Source organism: Lemur catta, unplaced genomic scaffold (assembly GCF_020740605.2).
Source record: "Lemur catta isolate mLemCat1 unplaced genomic scaffold, mLemCat1.pri scaffold_55_ctg1, whole genome shotgun sequence".
NCBI lineage: Eukaryota > Metazoa > Chordata > Mammalia > Primates > Lemuridae > Lemur > Lemur catta.
In genome coordinates, this window is record NW_025423860.1 from 1,108,360 (window position 1) to 1,132,913 (window position 24,554).

Genomic DNA, 24,554 nt, shown 5'->3' on the forward strand with positions numbered 1-24,554 from the left:
CTTAAAGATGAATTGCATTGATTTGAACAATAAAATGAAAATACAGTGGGAAGGAAGCAGTGACTGAGAAGAGATAAATATGTGTCTAACCTTGAGATTTGCAACAAATATGCCCAGCCAAGTGAATCTGTTTAATGTGCTTTTATGTGTGCAAGATTCATCTATTTGATTCAAACTGTTGGAACTTAAAATTCCATCATAACCACTTTAAATATTATTGACCAGAAACATATATAGTTCCACATAGCTTTTAAAATCGCCACTCTCAAATGTTTGTGAAATCAGAATTTACATTATGTTGCAAATATGGTATAAGATTTGACAAGTATGATTTGATCATATGAGTAGAAAAATCCCCAGCCAAAAATACAGTATTTGACTCCAAAATGGAAAGGTGAGTTCTGTACGTTGAGTTTTAAAGCTACACAAAAATCTAGAGATACTCTTTTTTAAATGTCAATGTAGATGAGGCCTGCCCCCCAATTAAGGCATTTAGTTATTTTGCCAAAGTCAGACAGTTAATTTATCTGACTAGTTTTTGACTAGTTTAATCTCGTAATTTACCTGATTCAGCATGATGCAATTCCACTATCTCTTTTTCTTTTTTTGTCAGAAATTGCTAGGTAATGCCACTTTAGGAGCTTTGAATGAATCATTTAATCTTTCTCGGTTTTACTCCAGTTATCAGTAGGTGAAGGAGCTAAAATAGATAATTACTTTATACTGTACATCCTCCAACTGTAAAATTGTATGGCTACTGAATGTGAAATTTGGGAAGCATCTCATTTTTCAGGACTCCACACCAGCAACTGAGCACTTGCACTCTGCTCCTTGTGTGGTGACAAACTTGGTTCATATACATTTGTGTGTATCTTCGTCTTTTGATATTTCTCTATCCAAATGAAAAAAGAATGATAAACGGCAGCGTCAAAAGATTAACTTGGTGCAGAAAAGGGAAAGCTTTCTCTCTGTTCCTGAAGCCTTACAATATTGCATCCTCTAAATCTGGCCATTTAACGTAAAATCCAGGTGATAAGACAGAAGAAGACGTGATTTATGTCTTTGTCTTTTTCTTTCTGTCTCTGCCAGTCAAATGGGGGTGGAAATTCCTATTATCCAGAGAAGAGTGGATGTGAATAACAACAAAAAATTAAGAAGGGCCCTTTTAGAAATTTGGGAAAATTCTGTTTCATTCACTCAAACAGAAATGAAGTAGACTTTATAAAAATTTCAATAATACCATAATAATTATAATTATATGGTAATTATGTACAATAATATTCAAGTAAGCACAAAATATTTAATGATTAAAAATATGACAGTTAAGGTGAGTCAAGGGATAAAATCAATGAAAAGAGAAAAAGTTATTTTTATTGATAAGGTAATAACAATTATTCGTACTATCAAGCTTTCATTAAAGGTTGAAGAAAAGGAGAAGCACAAAAGCAATAAAATGGCAGCATCAGAAAACCTATGTGATGGTGCTGGTGATGACAGTGACGATGACGCATTACTTCAAGAAAGAAAGAGTAGAAAAACTGACAGTTGGCAATTTCCTAGGATGGAGAATGAAGTGTGTGATAGGTAAGCCTGTAGCAATATTTAACAGTAGATAATTTTATTGTGCTATACAATTAATTCTAATTGGACTAATATTCATGATTAACAAATTTTATGCTTTCTGTAGGTATATTCAGCCTTGCTCGGTGATCAGAAAAATGTGCATTAATGATGTAACATTTTCCAATGATACTGGCATTTTATTAAAAGATTAGCAGTGTTGGCAAATGTGAGGAAAATGCATTTTGATACACTGTTGGTAAATAAAATTGACAAATCCTTTTTGAAGTGTAATTTAGTAGCATGTATCAACACTTCAAATATGTCACTCCTTTGGCCTACCAGGAACTTAGGATCTGGGACTAGATGCTGCAGGAAAACATGACTTGTAGAAACACATGTAAACACATACGAGTTAAGGACATTTATTCTATATTGTATATAACATACAAGAAGCCAATATATTCATAAAATAGATAGCCTATGTATGTCAAAGATCTATAATATATGTGTGTTCAGAATATTTATACAAGTGTGTTACGTGCATACATGTATATGCATGTTAAAGATAGTTACTGTAACATCATCATCTCAAAAACTTCGAGGTAGTCTACATACCAATCAAGAAGGAAATAGTTACATTGTCATGTCCATATAATAATGTCATATGCAACCATTTAAACAACAAAGTTAGATCTGTAGTGTACTGATTACTTCACAATTGATGGATATTTAAAGCATATAGTTTGATGACACATCTTAAGCAAATTATGTTAGAATTCTTGTAATATCTGCTGAGGTTCAAAAGGATGCTGCATGCTACACTGCAGCTCTACCTTGTTCCCAACAGAATTGCTAATTATTGATTTGTTGGGGTTTTGTTCTCAATGCATGAGTGCTCACCTGCTGGATCCTCACATTAATCCAGATATTGCCAAGGGATTGCATATCCATATCCCATATAAACATTTTCATATTTTGGGTAAAACTTACTAAAATACATCAAAGGATCTTTAATCTACTAACCAGGTATTGGCCACCTCATTCTGTAGAAAGCCAGATAGTAAATGATTTAGGCTTTGTGAACCACAGGGCCTCTGTTCATTGTAGTCCACAAACTGTGATAGACAGTAAATAAATAGACATGGTGGTGTCCCAATTAAACTTTACTTATGAAAACAGGCAGCGGGCTTGACTTGGCCCCAAGACACTAATTTGCTGACCCCCGTGCCAACACCAAGGTGCTGCTAATGTGGTGAATCTTCTTTGTAAAGATAGCCTGAATTCATGGCATTAACCTTCCTTTTAAATATATGTCAGTATGCATCATACCGTATTTTCTACAGTGACTTTATATGTTACATTCAGTTTAAAAATGAGATTATTTTGTGCATTTACCCCTTTTATTCCTGTCCTTGAATCAGTATTTTAGTATGAGTGATTGCTTTCTATATTTGATGAGTATAAAATATCCTGCAATTGGATGATGTTTCTAAAGGCAAAAATACTACTTTTGAATGTTTTGGTGTTTCTATGGTCTTTTTTATAAGTATGGGCAAAAGTATAAGCAAAAATCAGCTTATATGATCTAGAAATGTTCATAGGATCTTGTAATTCTATAATTTTTGTGAATTTATTCTTTAATACCTTGGTCTGGCGTTTTTTAAAATGCCATATGTATACAATTTGGAAACATTTAAAGTGTGAAAATATACTATATAATTATTTTATAGTGATTGAAATATATAGCTAAACAAGAAGAACATTAGAGTGTCCATGATCATGCCACTTAGGTATGATGGCCTTGAAAAAACTGCCTAGTGTCTGCACATGGACTTGAATTTCTTTGCCATTCACTCTTGAACTCATTCCAGCAATTTTCACTCCCACCTCTAGTGCAAAATTGGTTTTCTCAAAGTTCCCACTGATTTTCACTTTAATAAATCTAGATATAATTTCTGAGACCTCATTTTACTCACTCTGTCAGCAATCTTTTCTCCAGTGAAAAACTCTCTCCTCCATAATCCCTTTTACCCTTGACTTTCAGTATATCACTCACTCACCTGGTTTTTCCTCCTTCTTTTCTAGTTCATCCATCTTAGTCTGTTTTGTGTGTTCATCCTCACACCCCACCTTTCGCACATTGAAGTGTCCCAGGGCTCAGTCCTCAGGCTTCTTTCTCATGACTTTTACTACCTTGTGTGTGCTAATGATTTTCTTAATTCCAGACCTATAGACAAAACTGCCTACTTGACCTCCCTCTTTGGTTAGCTATTAGGTATCACAGCTTACGAGGTCCAAAATTGAGCTATTGATGTTCTTTCTTATACCTCACCCTCATCATGGAGTCTTTCCTACCGGAGTTAATGGGAACCCTTTCAGTTACTCTGGCAAAAACCTTGGGGTAATCCTTGACATCTCTCTCTCTCTCATTCTCTCTTTTTTTCTCCCTCTCTGTCTCTGACATCTCATACCAAATCTGTCAGCAAATCTTGTCAGGTCTTCCTTCAAAATAGATGCAGAAACCATTCACAGATTGGTGAAGCCACCACCAATGTCTAAGCCACCACCATCTGCTGTCTAGGTGAGTGTAACGCACTCCTAAATGGTCTTTTTTTTCTAGTCCTCTTTCCATCAATGCTTAACCCAGTGCTCATATTAAAACAAGTCAGAGGATGTCATTCCTCTGCTCAGAACATCCCAATTGCCTCCCATTTCAGTCAGAGTATATGTCACCATTCTTCTTAATACCTAAAAGGAAGCACGTGATCTGATCTTTAGTCCCTCTGCCTTAATTTTCCATTTTTTTAAATCCCTTTAGCTCTGCTACTGCCTCATTGAACTTCTCACTATTCCTTAAACTCTACAGGCACACCTCTGTACTTGGCAGTTCTGTCTATTTTAAATGGTTTTCCTCAGAAATCTTTCTGGCCTCCTTTTGTCTATTTCTTCAGTTCTTTCCTTAACAACTGTTTTCTCAGCAAGGCTTTTTCTAGACATGCTAACATTTCCACCATGCCTCTTCTCCGACACATAAACATTTCATTATCCTGCTTTACCTTTTCTCCTCTAACATATGATGCAGTTTGCCCAGCTTTTCTGTTTACTGTCATTGTGTGTTTCCTTCACTCTCATGATAGGACTTTTGCGTGTTCACTGCCATACCCCTGTGTCTGGAAAACAGCCTAGCATGTAATGTCATAAGGACCTACTCCATACACTTGTATTAACTGAGTGTATGGAGTTTACCCTGTGGGTATTGTTTTAATCATTAGACTAAATCTCATTTAAAAGTGTGACATGGGTTCATTGTGACAACTTTACCTAGCGGTTATGCATTTTTGAATTCTTACGTACACTTTAATAAGCTATATTCTGTATATTTATTTGTTTTCATTTAGGGAGAAAAGCCCAATAATGTGTTTACTCAGTATTTACTCTTTTACTGTAATGATGATTGTCTTACATATGGTAAGACAGATCAAAGGAATTGCAAACTTCATTTGTGTTTATTAAGAAAAGTAAAATATAAGTGAGGTAATTTTAATGGACTTAACAATTCTTTCCAAAGAGTGGTGAGCCTTCAATATCTGAAATAAGAAGATGAAGTTGGAATTTATTGCTTTCTCTAGTAAGAGAGCTATGCTGGTGAGGCAGTTTCTTCCGACAGAGCAGTTGCTGATCTTACACAGGGTTTTGGGAAGAGTGGCATTGAAGGACTGGCAGCCTTTCAGAGGAATACGTGGGTTGACATCATCTGTACTAGCACGGTTATTTGAGTGACACAGTGGTTGAGTGCTGGGCACTCCCAGGCATGTTTATTGGAATGAGTTTGTGTCTGACTGGCTGTCTCTCAGAAGCAAGTGGCTGATACTGATTGGTGAATGAGGCCAGTGGTCACTGATGGATTGACTAGATTTAAAACTACTTGGGGGTGGCTATTTGTTACCATGGCTACAGATCAGTCATTTTCTAAGTGTGAGGACCAGACATTTTGTGTTGAAATCAGCCTTCTATCAACTATGTTCAAAATGAAAACTATTTGTTATTCTAGAATCGTAAACTTATTTTGCAGTTTGAGTCAAGAGCAGTTGTTTGATAATTGCTCTCAGGAAGATTTCTCCCCAACCCCCTTTTCTTTCTGGCCTGCTTAGTCTTAAACAGAACAGTTATCTACATGATTCATTTTATAGCTGTTACTTTTGTTTTTGTTTTTGATATATTTAAAGGCTCATGCTCAACTCCTAACATAATCTCCTGTGGGAAATTTTGGTTTCTTTGTAAATTCATATACGTATATGATAGTGATTTTCTTACACATGTGTTTATTCCACAAAAAAGTAAATACACTTTTCTGTTGGTATATCTTACTATTTACATTAGAATTAGCTAGGCTAAAAGTATATAAAAGTCAAAAAATTATTTTATTTTCAAACAAAATTATAATTCATCACAATATTACCATTTATAAATCCTATATAGAATGATATATAGGTATTCTAAAAGTAAGGATTTCCCCTAAGATATTTGCCGATTTCTTACATTCATGTTATGTGTGCTTCATGCTATTTTATAACTTTTGAAGTGAAACATTGTCATATTTAAACAGAAAACCAAAAATATAGCACAAATCTAATTATTGCTCCTATGCCTAAGAATCATTTCTTGTAGGCAGTGAGCTCCCAGCTTTCAGTGTAGGATTCAAGGTCAGCGTAGCGTTCACCTCTCAGCATTTGCTTCTATGTATTTTACACTTTTCCTTTCAAGTTCCTAAGAAACACCTAGACACCCTGTGCCTCATCTTGGTACTCACATTCTTTCCTTAAGTTGGTTGGCTTTCTCCTACTTTTTGCCTGGTGAGCTTCTTTTATGTATTTTGTCTGTTCTGTGAAGCCTTCCCTGGGCTCATGTAGAACTTTTCAAAAAGATTCAGTCTTGTGTATCACATTGTATCATAATTGCATTTGACCTTTTTTTTTGAAGCAAGGAATATGTATTTCTTTGCATATTGTTGGTGCTTCATAATATTTTTTTAAATTAATAAGTGAATTGAAATGGAGAAGATGTAGAAGTTTATAAAAAATTCCCTTTTATATATTGTCAATAGAATTATTAGAAAACATTATCTCTTTTATGTGTTTGTTTTAAAGTACTGGTCCTGCATTGCATATAAGGGAAGTAAAGAAAAATGAAAATGAAAAACAGACCTCAAACGAATCTGTGATGAGCAGTGTATGCGCAGGCCAGTTTAGTACCTGGAGGTGTGAATGATGACAGCGCCTGAAGTGAAATAGAATGAAGGAACATAAAATCTATAAGTCCTTTATGTCCTTGTAAAAGAATGTCAGCAGTGATTACTTTTACTGGAAATATAATAGTGTTGCCTGCCAAAACTAGAGAATGCTCAACTGTATCCATGCTGTGAAATGATTGATTAAGATGAGGACAAGTGAACTTGGACAAGGAGTAGAGCAGTAGTTTCTTTTTTTTTTTTTTTGTATTTTAAGCTAAGTATTATTATTTTTCATTTCAAAATATTAAGAGAGTACAAATGTTTTCGTTACATGGGTGGGTTTTGTAAAACTTGAGTCAGGGCTGTGAGTGTGCCTGTATCCTCTGAGCAGTGTTCAGTATACCCTTCAGGGTGGTCTGTGCCCCTTTCCCTATTTCCCCCTGCTTGATTTCCAATGACTTTTAGTTCCCTGTGTGTCTGTGTGTGCCCCTTAGTTAGTTGTAATTTATTATAGAGTGGATGGAACTAGAGACCATTGTCCTAAGTGAAGTAGCTCAAGAAAGGAGCAGTTTCAATAAATGGTTACCATGGAACCCTGACTGTAGTGGACAGCATGGACAGCTCTTGAGTGACATTTTCCTGGGAAAGGCAATGGAGAAATGGGTAATAACTGAAGAAGAATGTGGGATTCAAGGGAGTTTTATTTCTTTATTTTAAATTAGAAGCTTTTAGAGAATATATTTGTATGCTGTTGGGAATGACCAAGTAGAGAAGGAAATTTAATTTTGTTTACATGTCTGAGCACTAGAAACCTTCATACATTACGTTTTAAGCATTTGTAGTAAACTAATTGTCCTTAGAAGTTCTATTCATGTATGATTTTATAGTAGGATGTTATTTCTTCAGAACTGGTTCAGAAATGAAATTTTCTAATTGAATTAAAGATGCCAATGATGACTTAAAAATTAAACTGTAATAGATAGGATTTTTAAAAAGTGTAGTAAAAACACACAGACACTTAAGGCATATTTATTACAGTTTAAACATTCCTTTTTGACCATGTATATATTACAGTACCTTTGCCAGTAGCATAATAAATACCTATGATTTGGTAAGGTGCTCTAAAGTATCAGGTATATGTGTCAACTTTATAATTATTTAGATTGTGGGGAGGGCTTTCTTCATGTACAATAAAAAAGCAAACTATTATGATCTACCACAGATTATTACTTCTGGATTATAAAGTTCTAAAGTATAAAATAAAGTTTCATTGTACCAACAATGTCATTCACATGTATTACATGCTGAATAGAATAAGTATTTGTTGAATGCATGAATGAACAGTTGAATAGATAAATGAATGCTTGCTGATGACGTTCTGTAGAAAAAATAAATGTTTAGTTTATTAAAATATGTTTCCAAAATTGGTTGAGTATAAAACCTTTTAAGAAAACATTTGTAAGGTTTAGAAGTTATTATGTATGATTTTGGAAAGAAATGGAATGATAATATTGTTTCCTCTGCTATCATCTCACTTAAAACACTTAAAAATAAATGTTACTTTCACATCACATGGGGAAACCCATGCTTTGGAGTCAGAAACCTGGGTTTGAATGCTGGGTCTGCTACGGACAAGCTTTATGGGCTTGAGCAAGTTCTGTGGCCTTTCTGTGCTTAGCTTCTTCCTTTATAAAATACCTAATGTGTCACCTACCTCACAGGATTATGGTGAGGACAAAAATGAGTTTACCACATGCACAGTGCTTAAAATAATGCATAGTATCTGCATAATAAGTTCGGAATGAGCTAGCTAATACCATCATGAGAAAAACGTTTCCCTCATATAAGGACATAAGTATGATTTCCCAAATAGGTTTCAGTGCCAGTAAAAGCTTGTTTTTAGTGAAAAGGAGAATAATCACAATAAAAATACCCTGATAGATTTCTTTCTATCAAATAATGTAGCTAAGATGTGTTTCCTTTTGTTTTGAATGTCAGAAAGCTTGATCTAAATTTAATTCTTTGTTATGATATTATTAATATATTTTCTGTATCTCTTCATATTACTTTCTATCATTTAAACTTCCTTGTAAAAATTATTATATTTTATATTGCCTGTAAATATAATTACCTGTAACATTTTGAAGAGGAGAAATAAATTTACATATGAATTTTATCATATAAAAATTAGACATTTATATATACAAAAGTTTTAGCTATTCTTTGTATTTCATATATTTATTGTTTCTCTGAAAGAAATTGTTTGTGTTTTTCCAGGCCTGCAAAGAAAACACCTAATGAAAAGAACAAGGTATTTAAAAATAAATTATCAAAAATATTGTTAGAATATGTATTATACAACATAAAATAAGAAAATAGTGGACATTTTGTTGTAAAGTCATTTGCTTTGAAAAAGTGGTAAGAAGCAGTAGGCATCGATAAAGGTATCCTTCGAACAAAAATCCCTTTCTTTTAGAAGAACCTATGATTTTATTCATATAAAAGTTGGATAACTAGCACTTCTGTACATTTTTTTATGCTATGAGTATTTGGAGACATATTGAAGCAGTGTTATTTATTTTGTAGGTGAAAGAACAAATACAGTCTATGAGTGACCATGATGACTTAACTTGGTCATCTGCAACAGCCCCAGAGGATTGTGAGTTGCCTTCCTCTTACTATCAGCATTTTATCTTGCTTGTTGAACAGCTTGGAATGTATTGTAAAGGTAGAACCATTGTATAAATGTAAGACCTTCTTACGTATCCTAAGTAACATATATGTACCCATTGCTTAGCACGGCACCATACAGCACTGATGTGCTATAGTCACGAGTTCATCCCAGAAATATACTTTATGTTAATGTACAATTAGAACTAATGTATATTGTGCACTGTCAGCTGAAGAGTTATGATAATTCCACTGTGTTTTTCTCTGTGTGAATGGCATGCCCAGTCTTTTTGTTGACTCTGCTTCTCCTCCTACCTATAGCCAAGGGCAGGTTGCCATTAACTCCCACCTAGAATATTGGAATACACTTAAAACTGTTTTCCCTTCTACCCTAGCTGCCCAAACTGTGGTCTACTCTTCAACCATAATTATATATTTTGAAAACTCCAGATCTCATCATGGTCCTCCCTTGCTTAAAACGCAGCTATCACCTTTCATTGCTATAAGGTTAAAGATCTCAATTCTCCAGCATTATACTGCATAATTTTCTACCCTTCTTTCTCTCTGTGTTCCAGCCACCATCTTAGATGCTTGTCGCTCTAATCAATGGCTTTCATGAAGCATAATTAATATATGATAAAGACATAGATAAAATATACATTTTGATAATTTTGGACACATATGGAGACATTAAACCATCACCACTGTCAAGATAGTTAACATCCATCACTCACAAAAGTCTCCTCATGCCCCTTTATATTCCTTTATTAAGAAACTACTCAATTGTTTTCCAAAGTATTTGTACAGTTTTTCATTGCCATCAGCAGTATCTGACAGTTCCGGTTGCGCTGTATTGCCACAAACACCATGTTGTGCCATTTTTTAGAATTTTTAAATTTTAGGCATTCTGGTGGGTGTGTATTGTGCATATCATAATGGTTTCAATATACATTATCCTAATAACTAATAACCTTGAGCATCTTCCCATATGCTTACTTGCCATCTGTATGACTTCTTTGTGAACTATCTTTTTGGAGGTTTTTTAAAATATATTTTGGATACTTTTACTTTATTAACAATGTTTTTGTTTTTTTTTTTCTGCAAGGACTTTGTCCCAGTTTGTGGTTTAACTTTTCTTTCTGTTGGTAGTATCTTATAAAGAGAAGAAGTTTATAGTTTTAATGAAGTCCAATTTATCTATTTGTTCAATTATGGATTTTGATTTTCATAGCATGTCTAAAATGTCTTTGCCCAGCATAAGATCACAAAGACTTTCTACTGTGCTTTCTTCTGGAAGTTTTCTAGTTTTAGGGCTTATATTAATATTTGGATCTATGGTTCCATTTTGAGTTCATTTTTGGTTATTGATATTCAATTGTTCTGGCACCAGACGGTATCTTTCCAATTATATAATGGAATGTAATTATTTCAGTGATATTGTATAGTTTTCAGTGTATAGGTTTTCTTGATTTTACCAGTTTTGTCTGTATTTCATTGTTTGATGAAGTTGTAAATATTTTTAAAATTTTAATTTGCTTGTTTTTTGCTAGTATGATTTTTTTCCCAGCCTGGCTCATGGGAATGGCCACTCTTCCTGGCTCTGTGTGAACACCAGGCATGGTTTCCTCTATTTCTTTTAGCTTTTCCCCACCCCCCACCCTTGGTTTAGGTAGTTTCCTAGCAAACATGCACTGTTCGTTACTCTGCTAAATACCCGACAGGGGATCTCTGCAGGTCTCCAGGTTTCTTTCCCTGTGCTATTCTCTCCTATCCAGTGTTCTGTCCTGTGATCTCTCTCTGCCTTGGTTTTACCAGACTCTCAGTTTCATCACCTCAACTCGGGGAGTCTGGGAGACTCTACCTGAGGTTTTTCCTCCCTCAGTCATGGCCTGGAACGTCTGTCAAGGCAGAGAGCTGAGGCATTCATAAGGCTTAGCTCACTTGTTTCCTTTCTTTCGGGGATCATGGTCTCCATTGCTTGAAGTCCACTGTCCTGAAAATCGTTGTTTAATGTGCCTTGTCTATTTTGTTCTGGTTGTTTCAGGTAAGAAGGTCAATCAGCACCCGTTCCTCCAACTTGGCTGGAAGCAGATTGCAGTGGAGCTTCAGCCCAGGCTGTAGAGTGGCTGGAATGTTTTCCTTCTCCCTTTGCTCAACTGCTTCCTTTCATCTTCTGTTTTTCAGTGTTGCCATCCCTTCCTCAGAGACAGTTCGCTGGGCTCAGTGTAGATCAGTTTTTCTTAAGTGCTCATAGAACTCTCTTTACTTATAGCATCTATCTGAATTTATAATTGTCTTTGTTCCTGACCACACTTAAAGTATTTAAATAAGAACAGAGGTCTTATCTGTTTTATCTTCAGAGCTGGGTGTAAGGTCCTCCACATTGCAGGCCCTCGCTATATATTTGTTCATTGTATGAATGAATGACTGTTAAATGTGCAGTCCTTTATATCCCAAAAGTACTCATGTATTTTATATCTTTATTGTTTTCTCCCTAATACAGATTTTGTTATCCTATTGAAAATGCAAGATGCCATTCTTTCCCAGCAAAGATTAGTAGAACTTAAAAGCAATGAGTGTGAAAGACTCACAATAAAAATTGGAAAAATGGAAAACGAGGTTAGCGTTCTGCAAGATGAGCTCTATGAAGCTAAAAAAATAATGTCACAGTTAAATTATGAAAAAGCCGTATGGGAATGTGAACTCTCTACTTTGAGGTATGACATCCTAGTTTTAAAGAAATGTTTGCATGTACTGTTTACTTCACACTAAAGATCTACAGGAGAATTTGAGTAATTGCTACTTCCATTCTGGGGTTTAACAGGGGTAAAATCTGTGATGTTGTAGAGTGTGAAATTCTTCAAAGTAAGACAGTAAGTTATAAACTGTGAATATGTCTACTAATAAATGCATATTCTTTTACTTCTTAATGCTAATGGCTACATAGAAGTCTAAAATTTGGAAATCTCATTATTCCAGAAATTATGTTTTGAATTTTAAAATTTTCTGTATTATAATCAATGCTACAAGGAACAGCTTTGATATAAATATTTTCCTACATTTCTAACTATTTACTTTGAATAATTTCTTCAATGTAGAATTTTTGGTGAAACTATAGGAACTTTTAAAGAAAGATCTTTGATCAATATTGATATTTTTTTCTCAAGAAACTTCATATTAATTTACAATTGAACAGAATGTGAAATGGCCATTTTTCTCAACCCAGAATGAATTTTAAAAATTTTATATGCTTTTATTCTGAATATGCATGGAACAAAAAGTAACATGGAACATAATTACGGATTTGTTTCTTCAACATCACTCTCTCATACAGAGATAAAGTTAATTCAGAGTTCTATGTTAAAATACATATTATCCTATGTTATTTAATTAAATATTAGATCTTCTCTTGTTCCAAAGCAGATTTTAAAATTTTTTATGAAATATAAAATAATGAGCAAGATACACTGAACATGTTACCAAACAAAGAAATGCAAAAGGTGTGGGGTAATAGATACTGGACTCCTTAGGCTGTTCCTGGATCATGGTAATCTGTAGATACATGTTCTGTGAAAGACATGGGAAGGTGCTCTCCTACACGGTAAATTATTGTTAGGGATACCTGCAATATGTCATGAAGTTGACAATTTATTTCTACTGAATGTCTAAGCTTGTTTATAAACAGTGACTTTTTAAAACTTAGTTAACTTGAAATGATCTGCCCTAATTGAGGGGTAATTATGACTGTGTGAAAACAAGGAAACTTTCAACTTGTATCTTTAGTGGATCATTGCCAGTATTCTTTTCCATAATATTTACCAGAGGTACTAGTAACACAAACTTATCAGTTAGCAGATAGTTCTTTCATCAGTACTCTTTATATCCTTTGGAAGAGACTGAAATGAGAAATTAAAAACCTGAGAAGTAGGAAAAATATTCAAGAGCATGGAAATTTTATTAGGATAATAAACCAACATATGAAGAGGCAGATCATAAAGTGGACTTTGTATTTTCTACAAAAAACTAATTTTAAAAGATAAGTGTATTTAATTGCAGATGTACCTTAAAAGAAGAAGGAGAGAAGAGAAGAAATGCTGATCTGTTATATGAAAACACTCGAGAAGAGATAAGAAAAAAGGAAGAGGAATGCAGGAAAGAAGTTGAAATGAAACAACAAGCTGAAGAGTCTGTCAAAACACTGAATGCAGAAATGAATATATTAAGAAACTATTTGTCTGAGGTAAATTGATCTTCGGTAAAACTTTCTATTTTTTTTATATTTCAGCTTATTATGTGAGTATAAAAGTCCAGGTTATATATATTGCCATGTCCCGCCCATCACCCCCCCCCGCCCCCGAGTCAGAACTTCAACCATGTCCTTTCCCCAGATTAACTTCATGTCAACAATATTGCTTACATCAATTTGGTAAAATATATGTTATGTAGGATTAAAACACAAGAAAAATGTTATCTTAAAAATGAATTATGGCATTTTTAGCTAAAATTCCTTATTATAAATATTGGCATCTGATAAGTGTTCAGTATATGCGTTCTGCATGGAGCAATGAAGGGAAAGTTGAGTTTAATCACTAATAAAAATGTTAATTTAGGCATTTTTATATTACAGTAAGGTCTATAGCTTTGAAACTCTAATGAAACTAGTTTAATGTTCTGTAAATTTTTTTTCACAGTACTATATATGTGTGTATTTAAAATTGTTGTTCTTTGATGAATTTAGCTGTCATTTATTCAATTAAAATTGGAGTAATTCTTGAGACAAAAAAGTCCTTGTCTTCCATAAGCTCTTGCTTTTCACAGCTTTGTTAAAGGTTATACTCTTAATTAACTTTTTGGACTTTTTTCCCTGATGCTATTAGACCAAAAACTTTACTATATCTCTAGCTTGCAGAAAAGTACAACGAGAGTCAGAGGCAGCTATATGGAGAGCGGAATGCCAGACAATTACAAGGTTGGATTCTGGCCAATCAACTTTACACACAAACTGAAACAGAAATGACTCTGAGGGAAATGGAATCTCAGGTATTTTCTTTAGTCATTTTCACATACGTGTTTGTGTGTGCTTGTATGTGTATATATTAATATGTAAAACACAAACTATATGCATCTTGGAAAGTATAAAGTATTTTAAGCTGCGTGTCTGTGTATTTATACATGTATGGCAGTGATGGTGGTGGCATTTTTGGCCCATTGGATAAAATATTGTTCTCAATTCAGTTACATTTCTCTGCCATAGTCCAGTAGTTATAGTCACAATGGCCTCATCCAAATCAGAGGCTTTTAATGTTTTCTGTAGGAATTGATGGTATTTTCATAATCTCAAATCCCTTGCTACTAAGAATAGATGTTCTAGTTTTGGGAAGTGATTCCATTCCCTTGATATATTAATGGAGAGGTTAGTTTATTACTTGCACTGATGGTTAAGGAGGAAAAGGACAGCCAGTTCAGAGACCATATTTGGGATGCCATGCTCCTCACTATGGAGAGGAGTTACAATTTGCTCCAAGTAGTGTCTTATTTCAGTACAAAGAGGTTTTGCAAACAATAGTATGCCATAACATAGACTTAGTGAGAATTTTTTGATAAGTGTTTTGTTCCTAGTAAAATGATTGAGTGCATTTTCCCCTGTTCACACTGATTACGGTTTCAAACATTGTAACCAGGAGAAAATAAGAGCCATTGTGATGGCAATTCATGATTTTCTTAAGAAGAGCTCAATCAATGTTATCTTAGTTATGGCTGGTGTTTTGAAATGAAAGGCTTCCTTTGTGTTTATATGCTTACACAAGAGAAGTAACTGTGATTTGGTAGAGGTAGAATCAGAAGACCTGGGGGAAATTCCACAGCTTGCCTACATTGTTAACCTCTCCTTTTCAGAACTGTGATAACTAAATGAGTTTGTTGATGTATGTAGAAATGGTGTAGGACAAAGCCTAGATACATCATTTGTCCACCAATGTACCATACACACTGACTACAAATAGCTAGGAAGGTAGAATATCTATAAGGAAATTTTATCTGTCCAAATATATGCAAAGCTAAGTCTCTTCCTATGGGTAACGCAGAGGTTAGCTGTTACAGTGTAAACCCAATTTTTTAATGTAGTCAAATCTATAAATCTTTCTTCTTATGCCTTTGATTTTGTTGTAATTCAGGGAAAGGCTTTTCCAATTCTGAGATTCTTAAAAATTCTCTAATGGTTTCCTTTTTCCTTTCATGGATTCATTTTCCAGAAATGAATGTTTGATGTTTTGAGAATTTATGCTCTATTATACAGTGTGAGGTTTTGATCCATCTTCTATTTCCAGTTGGATATCCTCTTATTGCATCATTTTCAATGTATAAATGGATAGGTTCTCCTTTATTTTAAGAAGAAATCATATGTCATTTCATTGAGTGCTAACTAAAAGTTCCCTTTGTTGTACTTAGATTTGTCAGAGTTATGAAAAAGAACGATTTCTCATGCGTACAAATGACATGTTGCATGAAGAAATAGCCATGCTACAAATGGAAATAGCCACAATAAAATATCAGAATGAGGAAAAAGAAAATAAGTATATCAACCACATTAAAATTGTGGAAGAAGTGAATGAGAACCTTCAAATGACCATGAAAAAGAATGTGGAAAAGTTAACAGACACAGTATCTCAGTATAGTGACCAGCTTAATGCTCTGGCATGTGAGAATGCCTTGCTAAATGCTCAACTACAAAATGAAAAAGAGAGCAAGGAACAACTGCAAGCAGAACTTGAATCCTGCAGTTCTAGACTGACTGCTGCAATACATGATCAATACGTTGATCAAATTCTGATGTCAGGAAGAGACGTCGAAATGTCTTTCCAGAGAGCAGGACATGAGTGGTTTTGCTTACGGAATGAAATAAATGTACCTGTGTCTGATCTCAAAGAAAACCATGAGATTTTTGGTCAAAACTGTTCTAAGGCTCAAAGTCAAATCGGTAGCCTGGAAGATGAGCTCCATAGCACAAGAAATGTTCTGAGAGATAAGACTCTGTCTTTGGAATGTGTCCAAAGACACCTCTACCAAACAGAATGTCAAATGGAAAAGATCAATCAAATGTATGAAAATGAACAATATCACGTGAAGAAATACATTGGACAACAGGAATATCTAGAGGAGAGAATATCTGAACTAGAAAGAGGAAATATGTTGCTTCGAGAGCAACTGGTGTACGCTCACAGCAGAGCAGAGCATAAAGAGGAGACACTGATGAATATGCGAGAGCAATTTCAAGATACTGTGAAAAACCTTCTAGCTGAGAACGGAAAGCAAACCCGTCTGCTAGAAGATAGAAGTAAGCAGTTAATCGGTGAATGCAATCAGTTGAAAGAAAGGCTGTATCAAAATGAAAAAGGGAAACCAGAAGAAGTAAGTATCAAGAAACATAAATCTTTTTCAAAGTTCCTGAAAGAAAATTTAAAGTAATCTTTGTTTGTGACCATATGTTGAATCTAGTTGAATATAAACATATCTAGATGATAAATGTATTTGCAATATCAGGCTAGAAACATACCTTGTTTCCAGCTAATAAAAGTTATACATAAAAAATACTTTTTTTTAATTTATATTTTATTTCAGGATATTATGAGGGTACACATGTTTTGGTTATATTTTATGTCTTTGCCTCACCCAGGCAGGGTTTAGAAGCACGCTCTTCCCCTCTACCATGCTCACCATGTCCATTAGTTGTGAGTTTATGCCCTCCCCAAACCCCTAATTCCTGGAGAATATTACTACCGTGTGAGCGCCATAGTGTTGATCAGTCAGTGCCAATTTGATGGTGAGTACATGTGGAGGCTATTCCTCTGATCCTGTGATACCTTATTGTGGATAATGGGCTCAAGCTCAATCCAGGAAAAGTATAAGTGGTGCTAGACCACTGTCATTTCTTATTGTCATACACAATTGTGTAATATTCTTTGTATACATATACCAAATTTTAGTAATCCAGTCATGAATTGACGGGCACTTAGGTTGGAACAGAACATGGTAGACCGTGGTCAGGTTCAACAGTAGAAGCAGGAAATTCAAGAAACAGCCACACAGTTTATTGCAGAAAAATTAAGAGAAGTCAACCTATTTTTACAGGTTAGTTAAGTGTGAACTGCACTTGCATTCATTTCCCTGCAGATTATATTGTCATATGTACATTGTGTGTGTTTTTTCTACTACACTTTTAGCAACTGGTTTTGTAGATTTCTAGAATGAGGGTGGCGTTTGTTTCTCCCTTTAACTTTTTCAGTTTCTATCATCATTACAACTAAATCGATCTTTGAGAGTAGTGATGCACCTTAGAGAATCATTTGTATATTTAGGCCAGTTAGCATGCAGTTAGCATAAAACAATAGTACTAGGAAAAGAAAAAAAAAATGGGATTTAGAAATTCTACCATACTCTTGAATTGTACTTGTGTTACAATGTTCAGTTTTTAAAATTGTAAATTATTTCTATTCTTTAGATTATTAGATTCCTTGAGTACTAATTTATGAATGATTCAATTTTTTAAAACCCAAATTGAATGATCGATTTAGTTGATAATTGCTGATAAATATTTTAAACCTCATCTTCTTTTGTCATGTATTTAAAATTGCTCTCTGAGGATGGGTGTGGTGGCTTATGCCTGCCAGCACTTTGGGTGGTGGAGATGGGAGTATCACTTGAGAACAGGAGTTCGACACCAACCTTGGCATCATAATGAGACCCCGTCTCTCCAAAAATAATAAAATGTGCCAGACATGGTGGTGCACATCTGCAGTCCCAGCTAGTCGGGATGTAGAGGCAGGAGGATCGCTTGGGCCCAAGAATTGGAGGCTGCCGTGAACTGCGACTGGGCCACTGCACTCCAGCCTGTGTGACAGGGAGATACTTTCTCTAAAAACTAAGATAAAGCAAAATCAAATAAAATCACTGTCTGATTCAAAAGTGAAGGAAACAAATATGCAAGAATTGTTTAGGTTGTCACTGCTAAAAATGTATCCTTTTAATTTGTTTCAGGCACAAGCAGCATCGGAAGAATACAGACGACAGTTGAGAGAGAATCATCTGGCTGCAGTAAGCAGTCAGAGGGAATTCAGAATGAATAATCTTGAATCCCAAATCTCCAATATGACAACTGCTCCAGAAGATTTTCATTGTATTGAACTGGAAAAATATAAACACTTCTATCAATTAGAGTTAGAAGACAGAAAATACTTGCCAAAGAAACTAAAAATGTAAGTCAAAATATGGAATGGAAAATAAGTTAAGATCATTAATTTGCCTTGAAAGCACGCCTTTTACTAAGACAGGTTCATGAAATTAGTGGGAAGTGAAAGCTAGCTAGATAATATAATTTTGGAAAATTATATTAATAAATAAACTTGCCTTTAAAATGGGAGTGCAGAACAGTTTACATCTCTCCCTCTTTTCTTGTTTTATCTGGCTTTGTTTCTCCTTAATAGTCTCACGTAGTTAACCTGACCTGATAGTCCTTGAGCTAAGTATTTTGGAAGCTTTATGATTTAGAGAGGGATACTGTCATAAAACTGCTTGTCACCATCCCCCTAAATGAAAATATTAATGAGTTTGACTCCTTTTTGGAAGACTACAGCCCGAACCAAATAGCCAAGTACTGCAACTACTTTTGGTGCATTCTGGCACTCAGTAAATTATCTTGTTTATATTGGTTTACCAAAAATAATAATTTCTACATTTTCTTTTTTTTTTATTTATTCAGGATGTTATGGGGGTACAAACATTTTGGTTACTGAAAGGGTGAATGAATGACCTAAAGAACACATTTCACACACAGGTTATGTGAGAGCAATGTGGCTGGTTTATTCACCCGGGTGTGGGTGGGCTGAGTCAGAAGTGTCAACACAGAAGGGAGTTCAATCAGGTTTTTTATAAACCGGGATAGCCGACCCCCTCCCACCAGCTGTGTTCAGTTCTTTGTTTCTGGGCCACACTGGCAGGTGGAGAATTGCTTCCTGCTATGGGCAGCAGAGGACAGTGGGCACAACAGTTGTTTGTAGTACATTTTTCTTAAAATGACCAAGTCCTATGGCCCCTTTCCCCAGTCGCATCCATCCTTCTGTTCTGGCATAGTCCTCATCAGGAGACCTAGGGAGGGATAGCCTTGGTCTCCATCAGGGAGGGAGCGGGAAGGAATGCTGGCTGCAGCTGTCTGATCTACAAAGTCCGGGGTCTCCCCAGACTGCTGTGGCTATTGTTTTATGAGCCTAAGCTTTGCATTAACCACATTCTGTCCTATACATCCTTTTTGGGTTTCTACCTGTAATAAACCTAACGGTTGCATACAATGCTGTTTGCCCTGCCCAAGCTTGGGCTACAAGCATGTCCCTTCCCCATACAGTGTGCTCTGCTTCCATTAGTTGTGGGTTTACCCTCTACCCTTCCCCCGACCAGCACCCACTCAGTATTACTACCATGTGAACACCATAGTGTTGGTCAGTTAGTACCAATTTGATGGCGAGTACATGTGGTGCATGTTTTCAACCCTTGTGATACCTCACATCAAAGGACGGGCTCAATCTCTGTCCAGGATAATATAAGAGGTGCAAGGCTCTTTCAGACATCAGCCTAGGCAAAAAATTTATGAAGAAGAACCCCAAAGCAATCACAGCATCAACAAAAATAAACAAATGGGACCTGATCAAATTAAAAAACTTTTGCACAGCCAAGGAAACTATCATTAGCGTGAATAGACAACCTGCAGAATGGGAGAAAATATTTGCTTTCTACACATCTGATAAAGGGCTGATAATAAGAATCTATATAGAACTTAAGAAAACAACAAGAAACAATCAACCCCATCAATACATGGGCAAAGGACAGGAACAGAAACTTTTCAAAAGAAGACAGAATAATGGCCAGCAAATATAAAAAAGTGCTCAATATTTCTACTCATTAGGCAAATGCAACTCAAAACTACAACGAGATATCACCTAACTCCAGTGAGAATGGCCCGTATCAAAAAGTTCCAAAACAACAAATGCTGGCCTGGATACGGAGAGATAGGAACACTTTTTACACTGCTGGTGGGACTGCCAATTAGCACAACCCCTGTGGAAAGTAATTTGGAGATACCTCAAAGAGCTAAAAGTAGAAATACCATTTGAGCCAGTAATCCCACTACTGGGCATCTAAACAAAGGAAAAAAAGATGTTCTAGGGCCAGGCATGGTGGCTTCCACCTGTAATGCTAGGACTCTGGGAGACCAGGGCAGGTGGATCATTTGAGCTCAGAAGTTCGAGACTGAGCAATAGCCTGAGCGAGAGCAAGACCCTGTCTCTACTAAAAACAAAAAGAAATTATCTGGACAACTAAACATAGACAGAAAAAATTAGCCAGACATGGTGGCACATGCCTGTTGTCCCAGCTATTCAGGAGGCTGAGGCAGAAGGATTGCTTCAGCCCAAGAGTTTGAGGTTGCTGCGAGCTAGGCTGATGCCATGGCACTCTAGCCTGGGCAACAGAGTGAGACTTTGTCTCAGAAAACAAAGAAACAAACAAAAAGACATTCTTTCATAAAGACATCTGCACTCCAATGTTTATAGCAGCACAATTCACAATTGCAAAGATGTGGAAATAACCCAAATGCACATCAATACATGAGTGGATTAGTAAAATTTCAGATATGTAACTATGGAATACTACTAATCTACCTTTTTATAGGGATAATCATTTTGTTGTGTGTATTTAAGGAGTATAAAATGATGTTTTGATATGTTTGTACATAGTGAAATAGCCATTATATTGCACCAAACTGATAAATTCACATTGTTCATTTTCACTTACTATTCCTTTCAATACAAGTGTTTCTTATGGCATCCACAAGAATCTTATAAATAGATCCATTGCAGAAGGCAGCAATTATTACTTGTTAAGCCATACATTGCTGCATCATTGATAGACATTTCTCTACCCTCCTTACTTTATTTAAATTACTTCTTTTTTAGCAATTCCCCTAGGAATATATATATATATATATATATATATATATACACACACACACACACACACACACACACACACACACACTCACTTCTTTGGAACAATTGTGAAAGCGTAACTGCACAGAGTAGGCATGCTTTGACACATCTTCAAAGTTAAAACACTATTTACTGGGAAGTTCCATTTACTCTTATGGTCACTTTTTGAAAATTTAATCATTTAGGAATCATTTAAGAAAAAATGAAATACTAAACATTTGTCTTTTTGCAATCTTCACAGAGCTACTGAGAGGCCAGCAGCGTTCAGTAGCAGTCTTGTTGCAGAGACACAGGAGACCAGAAGTTTCTCTGGCCCTTGTACAATGAGCACAGAGTCAGCTTCTGCTGGAACTGTTGTTGATGGGTTAGGTCTTCACAGAGAATTTCCTGGAAGAGAATACTCACTGTTTTCTTCTTCCTGCCCATGGACTTTAGATACCAGCTTGAAGAATAACTTGAGTGAGGTTAGTTATATGATCTTCTTTCCTTTGGGTTTCAGATTTCTGATATAATTACTGTTTTTAGTTTGGTGAAATACTGAGTTGTTTAAATGACCTATGCATGATTAGTAATGGTTATAATTATCTGAGTTAATAAAGAGAGGAAAGAGAAAGTTTTCTATTTTCTTAAATTCCCTGCAGCTCTCATTTTCAAGAGATACCCAGATAGTAATGTTATTCAATACATGTAAGTAAAATGACACATTTTAGATTTGTTTAAAGGCTGCATTTAAGTTAGATGTTAGAGATTGAATTTTCTGTAATAACAGGAAGTATATTGAGAGGTCCTTTGGCTTCCTTCCAATTGATTTTAGTTTGGCTGTGGTTGTGGTTCATAACACTTTTGAAGTTTTCCTCTACCATCTCAAAGTTTCCACCCTTAGTCACAAGGGAATGATTGGCATCCAAACACTTAACCACATCTGGATATTTATTATTTATAGCAGTCCAAGAGAGGTAAGTTTTATGAATTAAATAAACCTGTAGTACTACAAAGATTAACTTCTCTTTTTAAATTAAAAGATTTGTCATTTCCTTACATAAAAGTACATGTTTAATTGCTAAGGTAATTACAGCCTTTTAATCTCAAGTTTTGTAAAATTTGCCTATTGGTGGGCAATTGCACAGCACTTTTTAGTTAAATGAGGCATGTACTTGAACTTTTAAAATGGCATTCACTTTTGTCTCTCTATCTTGCCATCACTTGAATGATTGATGACTAAGATGGAAAATCTATCAAGACATTTTGCTGTCTTTTTTCCTTCTATAATCTGTGCCAGGCACTGTATTGCCCTTCAACTGGCGACAACAATTCTGAATTTCTAGTAAGGGAAATATGAGGAAAATGTGTGATTTAAGGGGAAAGTAAGAATAAAATGAAAGAGTCTTTTAAAACATCATTTAATATTTGACAGTCTCACTTGTCAATATAGATAAAATCACTCAAGCCTCCCACCAGCCAGGACAAAACTAGAAGCATCAATACTCCAGACCCTTTTCCTAAGCCTCTGGGTGCCCCTCCCAGAGCAGCTCCCTTCCTGGGATCTGGGTCCGTCCCTTTCCCTTCTGAGCTTTCATATGTAACCTGGGAAAAGATAATTACATTAATAGGCCCTTAGTTCAAGTCACGTTACGATGTACATTTTACATAGTGTTTATTAATGGTAACGTAAGATTCTGTTGATAAAGCCTTCTCCCTTTATCTGGTATTGAGTTGTACTTTTACAACACCTGGCTGGTAATACTGTTATCAGATTATTCATTTGTTCATGCCTTTCTATGGTGGTGTTCTCACAAAAGTGTTCTTGAAAACAGTCTCTCAAAATACTGGGAAAAGTGTTAGTCAGACATTTGTGAAGGCATCAGATGTCATATTATGATTATCACCACAATATATTTATTAGCTTGAATATACTCTTTCAGGCCCCGTTTTGGGCATTTAGAGGGAGAATACCTTTTATACAAAGGAGTTAAACAAGAATCCTCTATATGAGAACATTTACAATACATTAATAGTTAGAAATGTTTTCACACATTTTTAGAAATAACTAAAAATTGCAGCTATAAGCAGCCAGATGTTTCCAAAACCTGGTACTAATTTCTGAAAAGAAATAAAAATTACAATTCATGAGCTATATATTTTTGACCTCTTTTCTAATTCTAGAACATCGTGAATCAAAGAAACTAAGTTTGAAAACTGGCTCTAACCTATATTTATCCTTATTTCAAGCAAATTTTGGGAGATCTTAGTGTTCATATGACAAAATGTCAGTCATAAGACAGGCAGCACAATATTTTTACCTAATCTTAGCCAGTAGAATATTCACATGACATTATGACAGTGCCATTTTCTTCATATGTGTATTCATGATTCTGTGCTAAAATGTTAGTAGCATAGAACATACTTTAATATTTTAGTTTTATTAGAAGTGGAAAATAAAAATTTTATTTTAAGGAAAAATCAATTACAGTGAAAAAACCTCATCATGTTTTATAAAGGGTAGAGTTTTCCTAAGAATTTCAAAGTAACACATTCATGTGAAAATGTGATTTGAATTGTCCAACCTTTGTACTGATAAGAGAAAATGTCACCCTTTTTGAAGTCATGTATATTCAGTAGACCAATATTAATTGTACTTTTTTATTAGATGATTGTAGACAGCATCACACATACACATTCTGTTATCTAAATGTGAAATAAATAGGAATTTTATTTTATTATGTGATTATTTCTCTATTTAAGCAATCCTCAAGTTAAGTCTAGTCTCTCTAGCAATGCCATGAAAATGTCTCTGGTTTACCTGAAGATTATAAATAATATTTGACTTATTTCAGATGCAGCAGGAGTTGGAAGAAATAACTTCAGGACTAGAAGTAGGTATGCTGCCAAATTTTATGAATTAAATTGAGAGTAATGATTTGATTTCTGAAATCAGCTGTAAGTAAGAAGTGGCATCCCTCTCTATTATTTGGTTAATAGATACTACATTAAATATTTCCTCTTACATGAATCTAGTGAAAGATGTGAAAACACTAACATTCATACTGAACAGTATACTT

The 24,554-nt window shown here is 35.0% G+C and overlaps 1 protein-coding gene across 1 annotated transcript in view; it reads left to right on the top strand.

Moving 5' to 3' along the window:
- Positions 1-1,414: 1,414 nt before the first annotated feature.
- Positions 1,415-24,554, top strand: part of LOC123629855 (ankyrin repeat domain-containing protein 26-like) — a 45,937-nt gene continuing 22,797 nt past the window's right edge. Inside the window, exons 1-10 of the mRNA XM_045539227.1 lie at positions 1,415-1,584; positions 9,071-9,104; positions 9,380-9,452; positions 11,967-12,180; positions 13,520-13,703; positions 14,366-14,503; positions 15,911-16,870; positions 18,497-18,714; positions 21,737-21,959; positions 24,330-24,372. Of these exons, the coding sequence (XP_045395183.1) occupies positions 1,454-1,584; positions 9,071-9,104; positions 9,380-9,452; positions 11,967-12,180; positions 13,520-13,703; positions 14,366-14,503; positions 15,911-16,870; positions 18,497-18,714; positions 21,737-21,959; positions 24,330-24,372 (2,218 nt within the window). The 5' untranslated portion in view covers positions 1,415-1,453. The remainder of the gene's footprint in view (positions 1,585-9,070; positions 9,105-9,379; positions 9,453-11,966; positions 12,181-13,519; positions 13,704-14,365; positions 14,504-15,910; positions 16,871-18,496; positions 18,715-21,736; positions 21,960-24,329; positions 24,373-24,554) is intronic.